This window comes from Halyomorpha halys, unplaced genomic scaffold (genome assembly GCF_000696795.3).
Source record: "Halyomorpha halys isolate HHAL.00 unplaced genomic scaffold, Hhal_1.1 Scaffold1731.1, whole genome shotgun sequence".
Classification (NCBI taxonomy): Eukaryota; Metazoa; Arthropoda; class Insecta; order Hemiptera; family Pentatomidae; genus Halyomorpha; species Halyomorpha halys.
In genome coordinates, this window is record NW_027110224.1 from 23,179 (window position 1) to 34,986 (window position 11,808).

The following is an 11,808-nucleotide window of genomic DNA, read 5'->3' on the forward strand; positions in this document are numbered from 1 at the left end:
AAGTTTTTAAGGGGGATTGACAAATCTGTAAGTCAGATTTATATAGACAATCTCCTAGTGTTCAGCAAGAACAAAGAAGAACACTTGCAGCATTTACACAATGTATTCCAGAGAATTAGGCAATTTGGGCTCAAATTATTGGGAGAGAAATCATTGTTATAATAAATTTTTTAGGCCATACGATTTCTAGGGAAGGAGTTTTACCCGACACAGATAAAGTCGCAGCTATACAGAAGATGACAGTGCCTAGGGATGAGAAAGGAGTTTGGAGATTGATGGGAACTTCAAATTATTACAGAAGATTTGTGCGAGAAATTGCTCAGTACCTCGTCCCACTCAACAACCTTCTGAAGAAAGGCAGGAAGGTGATAATTCCTCGGATGGTAGAAGACAATATCAGGCCGTGCCTAGAGATGCTGCAGCAGGAACCGGTGCTTGATTTCCCAGACTTCACTCGGGAATTTACTATCATCTCTCTCGGAGATCGCCCAGTGGCGTATGCCAGTAGGCGCCTAAGAGAGACAGAGACCAGATACAGTGCACTGGAACGAGAGCTCTTGGGAATAGTGTGGGCTGTTGACCACTTTAGGCCCTATGTGTTCGGAAGAAAGTTTAAAGTACACACTGACCATAGGCCCCTGCAATGGGTGGGAAAGTTGAAGGAGTCTTCGGCCAGGATTACGCGTTGGAAGGAGTTATTGGGACAGTACAATATGGAAATCACATATAAACCAGGCAAAGAAAATGTGGTAGCTGATTGGTTATATCAACCCATAACTGTGAACGCCTTGGAAAAAGACAACGGGAAACCATCAGGAGTGAGATAGTTACTTTTCTACGAGAATGGAGAGGAAGAGGAACAGAATGTGGCGGAGGAAGACGATATGGAGGAATCTTCGTCTAACAAGAGCTCTGAGGAAGGAAGACCAATAGATATGAAGGAAGTTGACATCATCAATGACAAGAGGAGGCAGATTATATGGAAGACGAGAACCACAGGATTAGTCCAAGTTGAGTATAACAAGTATGGGAGGAGCAATATCACGATGATTTGGTTGCAGTCAGGCATAATGAAATGAAACCGTTTGGGAGAAGATCAAGCGGCTATGTCATGATGAACACATAGGAATGGACAGGATATTCGGCCGATGGAAGCTGATGATGGAAACCCTTCGGGAGGACGTACGCCAGAAAGAGGTGACTGTAGCATATCATCAGGAAAAAACAAATCACCAAGGAATCTCGGAGACCCTGCAAGCGTTAAAAGGAAGATACTTTTGGTGGGGGATGAAGAAGACTATCGCAGAAGTTGTTGGAAACTGCAAAGTTTGTCTACGCACAAAGTATGTCAGACACTCACCTAAAGGGAGACATGTTCACATGGAGAGGATTCAAATGGCCTTCAGTAAGGCGGCAATGGCGCACCAGGAGCAGGACAAGTCGTCAGAAGCAGTGTTGGCAGCTTTTCGTTGTTGGTTCCAATTCTACGGAGTTCCAGAGTGTATCTCATCAGATTCAGGGAGAGAATTTGACAATGCCGTGATTCGAACAGAAATGAAGGACCTAGACATAATATGGCATCTAAACACACCAGGGCACCCCAACAGCAAAGGAAGCATAGAGCGGCTTCATGGCATGTTGAGTGACCATCTTCGCTTATATCAGAGCGACAAGGTTACAGGGTTTTCATCATTTGAGATCCTCTTTGGACTTCAAGGACACTGGCGGGACTATAAGGGCACAGCAGTGGATGGTGAACAGATACACAACAACCATGTTGCTCGAAGAAAGTTATGGGAGAAGGCACGAGGAAGAATGGAAAAGGAAAAAAACAGGAGGGTGGTGCAGGAGAATTTAAAGGTCACAGACATAATGGGAACAATCAAAATCAAGACATAAAGTTGGGGTCTAACAGAGGTAACGATATACAGCGATAGGAGGGTCCATCCAGGGTGATAATTATAAGGGAACACAATACTGTTACAACATAAAGTATCAGTTAGCCCAAAAAGAGGAGTACTGTCCATATTGAAGAATTAAAACTTCTGTCAATGACAATTTAAAAACTGAAGTGTTCTCATACATAAATTTTATTACAGAATAATTAGTTACTTAGTCTATTTATTGTATTTTGTTTTAAGATTGTTTTTGATTTTTGTAAATATTGTCTCTTTCATGCTTTGTTTTTATTTTTGTAAATAATTTCTTTTTCTTTCTAACTTGTTTATTTATTGTATGAAATTTTTTTATTTAAATTTTATTACTAGGTTTATATTATGTATTTAGCATTTATTTAAGGGAGCTTGTGAGTTTTTATAATGATATGTATTAGGATTTTTTTTTTATTGTTATCTATGTTATTATATTATATAGTATTAGTTTACGAGGATTGTTCGTAAACTGGTGGGGGGAGTTACAGTCTGAGTCAGCTATTATTTCGACTTCAGCTGACTGAGGGGGATTGAATGTATATAAAGAGATGTAATGAACCCAATAAAGCCAGTATTTTACAGCAGTTCAAGCGTGTCAGATCTTATTCCTTCTTCTCTTGTTTGACATTTTGCTTTCGCCGATACTTAAGTTATATTGCCTTGTATGGCCTTCAGCAGTTCTAAGGCCGACCAGGGGTACCCCGTACACATTTTATATTTATTTTTTTCATATATTTATATTCTATGTATTTATATTATGTATTTGTATTGTGTATCTCTATCGGATGGGATCTATATGATGGGAACCGACAGTAACTGTATGCAATATATTTAAATCAAACACTAGATACCATAGACCTCCCTCGCTATGATATGCTAGATATGAATATCTATCATTAATCATTGGAGTTCTTCTCCGATGTTGTATTTACCAATTTACTATGCTATTATTAGGAGGTGGCATGCTGGGATTCTTAATTATAAATCAAAGTCTTTGTTGCAGATTTTATATTTACAATCATATATATTGTAATAATTTAAAATTATTTAAAATAAAATGAAAAGAATTTTAATCGTTTTTAAACTAAATTCAAATATAAAGGAGACAGCTATGTCTCTCTCACAACAATGGCTTTCTAACTTTCCCGCTTCCAGCCGACGGACGTCCTCTCACCAGGCAATCCAAACTAAGAGTCTTTTTTCTTGTGTGACTCTTGGTTGTCTTCTTTTTTCAAGATGTCCACCCTTGCTGGACAGAAATTGATGAAGACCTCCTCATCCTGGAAACATCATTCCCCAATCGCGCCCAAACAATGAATGAAACTAAAAACCAAAACCTGCCTGGATGTTCCATGTAAACATCGATTGTCGCACAACAGTTAGGGATTTTTTTAATTGATTTACTTTCTGAATATTATTCTTTAGCACTATTTCTTGACTTCTATTTTTTGTTAAATTTACTGTATTTTCAATTATGATGGGAAGAGTTAAAATAGTTTTTATGATATTTGACTCTGCTCAATATGGCCTTGATTCAACGGACTTGTTGACTGAAGAATACGTACCGCCATCTTGGTTTTGTTTTGAATCACAAATTTATTATGGACAATGAAAATTGGTTAGCTTCCTTTTTGGATAAACAAAACAAATGAACAATATTAAAATGATACGTAAAATAAAACATATCAAAAACCCTTTATACATCAAAATATACTATTTACTCAAAAAGAGCATATTACAATATATTAGCAATTTATTCTTGCTATAATATTTATTATGAAAGAGCATGGAAGATCTGTTTCCTTATACTTTAATTATTATATTACATTATATTATTATATTAGAAGTACCAGTTGGGATCTGATGCTAAGTTTATCAATTCTATTATTGCCATTTTAGTGTGCCCAGGTGTGAGATAAAGGCTGTCTAATGTAATGTATCTAATGTCTATTTACCTCCCTGGTTACAGCTGGTATCTATGTATACATATATATTACTTTTAATATTTCGCTGCTTGGGTCATTGACCAGGTGAGGCGGTTCCTTTGGTATGACCCATTATCAGATATGACATGTCAACAAAAGAACTTACTTTAGGTTCAAATTCCAGCTGGTGCCTTTCATACATGTATTACATATTTTAAAGATTGTAAATATTTTGTTTGGTTCTAGTAATATATTACAGTGAATTCTTGCTAATCCAGACCATTCCAAATCCAATCCATTCCCTTATAATAAAAAATTAAAGATTTGATTTTATGTTTGTAGTACATAAATACATAAATTTACATTCAATAAAACTTTATTATCAACATTTTTTGTGCTGAGGCTTAAATAATCTTGTTAAAAATACCAACTTTTATTATTTAAAATAAAATGTAAGCTATGCAACCTGTTCAGTAATGCAAATTTTTAGTTAATCTAAACCCTCTTAGGTTAGTTTGGATTAGTTAGAGACCATTGTCTATACATTAACATCTTACTATTGACACCAATAAATTAGTTAACCATATAAAATAGCATATGCTCACAGAATTAAGATAATTAAGTGGATAAATGGAAAATTACATGAAAATTGTTATTTAAATTTTAATTATCATAAATTTATTAATATAACCTAATATGGACCTTGGCCTCTTCATTCAGCCTTCACCAGGTGGATCAGTCATATGCAGCCGTTCTTTATTTATGCTTCATTAGTAGGGTTTTTTTTTTTTTTTAGAGTTGTATCTTTCCATAGTGCAAAATCTTTGTTTTTTTTTGTTTTTTTTAGGTAAGTTCTTTCTCTTATGAAATGGTCAAGGTTCATATTTCCTGTTTCTGAAGCATATCTGAATTCTAAATGTTTGAATGTTTTATAAAGATTGCACTTTATAGAAGAATTTAATGAATTTTACTATTATCTACCAAGAAATAAAACATTCTGGCTTCATTCAAACTTCTAAGTTCCTTAGTCATTCAGTCCCTGCATCTCCAGTTTAACCTTCTTCATATCAGCTGGTCTTATATTTCTGAGAGGTCTGCCATGTATGCTTCTTCTGTATCAGGTTCTTATAGGTCTTGTTCTTTGTCACTTGCAGCCATAAATTTATCATCAAACTAGGATAATGTTTTTCTTTCAGTTGTTTCCAATGTTTTTTCAGCTGCAAATTTAATTATCCTAGAGCGAAAAGTCCATTAGTCATGAGCTCAATATGCCAATGCAGTGGATAACTGAAGTTGTTCAGGCTGTAGCAACGCTATTTATCAGGGACCGCCTGTTCTAACACCATTAGTGCTTCCCACCAAGACGAAGAGCTTCAGTTTGTTCCCCCTTTGAGCACCTCCTATGTTTTCTCTAGTCAGATATTTTGTTCATTTATTCATTAAAATGAAATTATTTTATATTGTTACATATAAACATGTAATTAGTATTATAAATGTAAAAAGTTGATTTAATGAATAGTTTATCAAAGAGAATATACTGAATTAGAAAAAAGTAAGTTCTTACAGGCGGTGCCTCTCACCAGCATTTGTATCATTAGTAGAATCAATATCCCACCGATGGTGCTGAAACACTACTTTCTTGGGACAGTAAATAAGAAATTCAGTATATTCTTCCATCTTATTTTTTGATGTGAAGAGTCTTATTTCACGCTTGTTCCCTACTAGTCACATCTTTCCCCTACTGGTCACATCTTTCCTCTACCTTCTATTCTTTCATGAGACCTAGTGGATAGCTACCCTCCTGGCTTACATACCTCCTTTATACCTACAGGAACAGTACCCTTTAGGACGCTATCCTTAGAGAAATTACAGCTGTCACCCCATAAATCTCATCCTGTCTCTTCACCTCCTAATCAACTACCTTACTTAAGTGAACAAGCATTGTCAAAGCCTTCTGGTTAAGAGTACCTAATATTATCTATTGGAGTCAAATATAACATAACCCCCTCGACAAGGGAACTTTTGCTCCATTGCCTTGATTAGGTAAATTGATTTGATAAATTCCAAACTCACCTTCCTCTTCTTAACTACCTGTATTTTCCATTCATTTTACTCCTGAGCACCTTAAATCATGCATTCTGTAAGTGTATGTCAATAGTCTAAAAATCTTTAAGTAAGTTATTGTTAGCAGAGGTGATTTCTACCTACTTCATTGACAACTTCTTTGGTTTATAGATAAAAGTGTCTGTTTTTATCTTACCTAGTGTGTGCAGCAGTGCTGCCAATTTGTGGGTATTTTTTACCCATTTACTTTAATTGTTAAGTAATCGGGTATTTCGGATAAAATGGATTTATATTATATGTAGGTGTGCTAGTGCAGTGTCACACAAGTCCTTTGACTAGTTGACCATTAGAGATTTTTTCTATTATTAACAAGTTATTATATTTCCTTAAAACCGCAGAAATAATTCTGTATAAAAAATGCAACAAGTATGATATAGAGAATTATCTGCCTATCTTCCTTTGTTAAATTATGTCAAAAAGTTTTCACCATTGTTCTCAAATAACAGCTAACAAAAAGAATAATGGAATGTGTTGATGAAGAACAAGGAGGTTTTAGGAAGGGATTCTCGACAGTGGTATACATCCTGCCTGTAAATCATCGAGAAAGCAAATGAATATTACTTCTCTCTATATATTTGTTTCCTTAACTTTAGGAAGGCTTTTGATGGCATTATACATTCATAAATATTTACTAGGCATTTAAGGCACTGAGATCAATAGGAATAGAGGACAAATATATTAAGATAATAACAGAGCTTTATAAAGAGATAACAGCATATATTATGACTGAAAAGAAAGGATAAAGCTTTGATGTTGAGAGAGGTGTGCGACAGGGTGATCCGCTATCCCCAATTTTGTTTGTTCTTGTGTTGGAGGTGGTGTTCTAGCGTCTTGGATGGGAAGAAGTAGGCATTAAAATAAATGGTAAATGGCTGAGCAACCTATGTTTTGCATATGATATTGTGCCCTTTGCAAAAAGCATGGAACAACTGAGGGAAATGATGAAGCAGCTTCTGGCATTCTGTGTGAAGAGGTGGAGCAAAGGAGGGCCAGAGGAGATTGGCACTCGGCTGGAAAAAGTTTTGGTTCCTCAGGCAAATCATGAAGGGAAAAACAAGTATTGACCTTAAAAGGCAGGTCTTTGACAGTTGTATTAGCCGAGTGATCACTTATGGATGCCAAGCGTGGTCACTGACTATAGCTCAGGAGAGGAAATCACAGCTGTGGCAAAATAATATTGGAAGAAGCAATGTGAATGTGAGGAAAAGGGATGGAATAAAAAATGCTTGGATCCAGAAAGAAACAGGACCCACTGGCACACTAAAGGTGACAAGATTGAACAAATGGAAATGAGCAGGGGATCTCCTTCGGTGCAAAGATGACAGATGTCCAAAAATTACCACAGAATGGACTCCAAACGACTTTTAAAGAAGAAGAGGACATCAAAATAAAATATGGAGCAATATGTTCAAGAGGATGGCAGGACCCCTCTGGTGAAGAGCTGCTAGGGACAGGGATCTGATAATGAAGGAGAAATGGAAAGAACTATCCTCTCAATAGGGCTGGTCACCGCGGGAAGTGCTGATGACTATTGCTCCCAAAAGGGGTGGCCTGTGCAGGAAAGGATACAGAAAAATGGAAAGAAAATTGATAGAAGTTAATGTTTTGTTAATTATTATATATATAAATTTTTATTTCTATCTTCTTTAAAAGTTTATATTGTATTTTGTATGATTTTAATTTATTGCATAAATAAAAGGCTATTTCATTTCACTTCATCTTTCCTTAGATATTGAATTTTAGGGCATTGGCATACCTAGACCATTTGGAGACCGTAACAATTATACAACTACAGTTATAATGATTCTCCAAGAACAGGTTAAGTGGTGGGTATTTGAGTGTATATTCGGGTATTTGTTGGGTAAAAAAGATATTGTCAAGGCACTAAGCTAAGTCAGTATTTTTGGGTGAAGCAATGGTAAGTGACAAATGATTAGAACAGCACTCTGTGGCACATCACAGAAGAGGAAATATTTTGGTCACAGGGTGCAATACCAACAACTTGCCTCTTCTAGTAGGAGGTTCCTGAAGGGCAGCAATGTCTATCCTGTTCATTGCTGCCTTGTGTCTAAATTTGTCCATTGCTAATGGTCTCCTATTCAAGTTGTGTTGTACTATTCTTACCGTTATAATATCACTCATTGTCTTTGTATTGCATTCTCATGATTGTCCTTTCACCACCACCCAGTCCCGAACATTACAGGATGCCCATTTAAGGAACACTCTTCCCTCTGCTATACATATATATATGCTGGGATACTTCCACCACCCAATATAAGGGATCCTTCCTCTTGGACCAGTTTTAAACACAGGGTTGAAGTTTTGCTTGGTATGTTCTAATTTATGGGCATTCAGGCTCCAAAATTGCTCTTGGTACATCATATTATTCCTTCAGATTAAATAACATTTCTAGCTTCTTCTTTTGTGCTTGTCCTGATTATAACGCCCTTGGTCGTTTCCTCTACTCCTCTGATTGTCACCCCTTCTGTAGCTGGCGTAAAGTTTTGCTTGATTCCCTGTTTTAGTGCCCAAATCGCTGGATAAGTTTCTTTGCTTTGATCGGTCTGTGCTATGAACACCGAACTCAATGTTTTTTTAGTTGTTTCTTGTTTTGTTGATTTTTCATTGTTGTAATTTCTCCTTTTAACTCATTGTTTACAAAAATAAGGATGTTGGAATCATCCTCTAATTTCCTCGCAGCTATGAGAACCACTTCAACTGTTGTTTTACTGATTTGTTTAGCCTGTCTGGTAAGTAAAAATTCCTCCAACTCTAAAATTATACAGCTATTTGCTTCTATTATGTCTTTATATTTAAAACGCCTCTACCAGAATAATGTTCAAGGGATTCACCATTACATGCCGAATACAATGCAGCGCAGCACTGGACGGACAGGAGAATTGATGACATCAAAGATAGGACTGGAGTAGTTTGCCAGGTTAGGCTGGCTAAGTGATACCTCTTTGACTCCTACCTCGCTGGTCCCCCCACCATTCGCATACAGCCCATCCATATTTATAGAAAATTAACCCCTTCAATATTAATTGAACAAAACTAGGAATAATATAGAGTAAAAATTAATAATATAAAGTAAATACCTATACATCGAAAAATGTACAATGCTATAGAACAAAATTAGGACTAAAATAGAACATAGATATAAATATAGAGTATCATAAAAAAAATTACTGTTGATAACAACAATAAAATAGTACAATGTTATAGAACAAAATTAGGTCTAGTATAAACTCAAATATAGAGTATATTAAAAATTACTGTGGATAACAACAATAAAGTAGGAGCCACACAGCAATGATAGTTGAGTTTCACAGCAAGGTTAACTGTAACTAATTTACATTTATAGAAATTAAACTATTAATTTGAATTGTAATGATACTTAGAGGTCTTTAGAACAAAAAAAACAACGTAGTAATCGTAAAAATCTTTGTCACAGAGAACTTATGTAATGGCATAAATCATGTGTTATGTGAATGTACACAAGTAACTCACTATAAAGCCTATTCTCTCTCTCTTTCCCTCCCCCCTCCCTTCCAAAGTGGCCCCAGTCAGTGTATTTCCATATTCTATATTTAAGTTCCGTTTTTTAAAAAGGAGTGAATGGTCATCCAGTTCTCCAAGCATCCTTGCTCACCCATCCTGAGTAGCCATGTAGTGAAGGTGATCTTAGGGCAGGATTTGGCAAACTATGGCTTGTAAGCCAGATATGACTCTTCAAGGAAATAGTCTGGATATTTGATAATTTTTTACATATATGTGTATATGGTATATTTTTAATAACATGTTTGTCATGTATGTCAGATATTGCATTTTCACTTCTTGAAGAATTGTTTTCTAATGAAAAAGAACTTGGTGTTGGCTAATCATGGTATAGAGAGCCTTCTGGGGTTTACCTAGTTTCTATATTACCCTTAATACTCTATAGTACCCTTAATTGGGGAAAAATCTGGTGGTTGAATGTGATCATGAACGAATTACCTTCTGGTACGATTGTTCAGGAAACACTACTTCCTTACAAAGTACTGAACCCTTGAACCGTCATGGATTTTAGCGGTAAAGATTTTCATATGCCTAATGTAATTACTTAACTTAAAGGCAATTAAATATAGTGTAATTTGAGATCAAAATGAACTTTTCAACCTCTACTTTTTAAGATACTAGTATGAAGCATGGCTTCAACTAAATGCCAGGCACATATTCACTTTCGATTGGCTGGTTGGATTTTAGTGGACTGTATAATTAATGCTAATATGAAATTAAACATGATTAAATGAAAATAAAATTCTATTATCTAAGTTACAAGTGGTGTAGAGGGTGGCTGAAATGAAACATTTATAATTAGATGGTTAATCAATTTAGAATGACTGGGCTACAGAAAATCGTAGATATAATGAGGTGGTTGATGATGAAGTGGATGTTAGTTATTGAGAGGTGGACTTACTCCATGCTTCCTTCTTCCCTCCCCATTTCTATGCCTCTATCTCCTCTGCTTCTGGGAACAACTCTAGGAATTCTACTCACTCATGGTAGATTTTCCTGATGAGTGAACAAAGAAGAATTGCTGCTTCTGGCAAAGGAAAATGGCTCTCTCACCCTAGATTTCTTTTTTCTCACCATAGAGAGTGCTAGAGGAGGTGAGTTTTGACTGTCGGCCACATGGGCCCCTCCTAGTAATGCCTACATATGGCAGCCCCACCAATTCAAACTTTTGGTTACCTTGGGTTACCCGAAACAATATTGCACATCTAAAAATGATTTTTTAGATATAAGATGATATGATCCACATTTCAGTGGAAGATAGAGAAAAAAGAGAAGTATTCTAGTACTATTCAGAAAGGAGATCAAATATATAGAATACCAAAATATATAAAATCAGTTATTTGTAATTTAAAAAAAAAAAAAAAAACTATGGGCCCTTTTTCTATAAAACCTTTTTCTAATTTTTTTTTTAAAAGTTACTTTAGAAAGTAAAAGTGAACTCAAAGCATGGCATATAAACATTCCGGGCTTTATTATAATGAAAATTAAAAGAATAGTAGCTAATTGTAATGACATTGTAATATATTAAGTATATTGTTGTCTTAAATTTAAATTTAATTAAAGTTTTTGAAAATCTGTGATATGATTACCAAATTAATATTCAAAATCCATCTTTTGTAAAATGAATTTGTTAACAGAAAATTTAATTTTTACGACTAAAACTAGTTCATGCATGACTATTCTATACTTAAGGTTTCAATTAAATAAAATGGAATAATACGATTAATAGTATAAAGAAAATTATCAAAAAGGTACAATTACTAAAATTATACATATTTCTTTGCCTTTTTTACCATAATCTGTGCAGGCTTATTTCACCCTAAATTGTGATATACTTTATTTCGCCATCTACTAGTTTGTATTTAAGAATGAATGAAAAATTCCATTATTTTTGTTTTCAGACCAGCCGTAGTGGACTGGAAACTGGGAGTGTGCTGGTGAAATTGCCTGAACTTCGGGTGCTGGGGGCAAAGCATGCACTTATGCTGGATTGGTTTAGGCTTAACTGGGAAAAGCTTCGGCTACCACCACTCTTTGCCGAGATCTTCGACATACCAAAATGTGAAGAAGATTTACATTGAATGTATGTATCAGATTATTAATTTAATGTACTATTATCAAATTTATTTAAGTACCATGATCATCTATCTGTAACCCATCATTTTTATTATAACATAATATATTGTAATAATTTTAATATTATTTAAAATAAAATAAAATGAATTTTAATCGTTTTTTAAACTAATTTCAAATATAAAAGAGAGCTTGGG

The 11,808-nt window shown here is 35.0% G+C and overlaps 1 protein-coding gene across 2 annotated transcripts in view; it reads left to right on the forward strand.

Annotated features, from left to right (window-relative positions):
- Nucleotides 1-11,808, forward strand: part of Eip78C (Ecdysone-induced protein 78C) — a gene marked incomplete at its 5' end in the record, with an annotated part of 46,388 nt that overhangs the window by 22,841 nt on the left and 11,739 nt on the right. For both annotated transcript variants that reach the window (XM_014435920.2, XM_067048364.1), the window contains 1 exon segment: nucleotides 11,440-11,621. In XM_014435920.2, coding sequence (XP_014291406.1) covers nucleotides 11,440-11,619 — 180 coding nt within the window.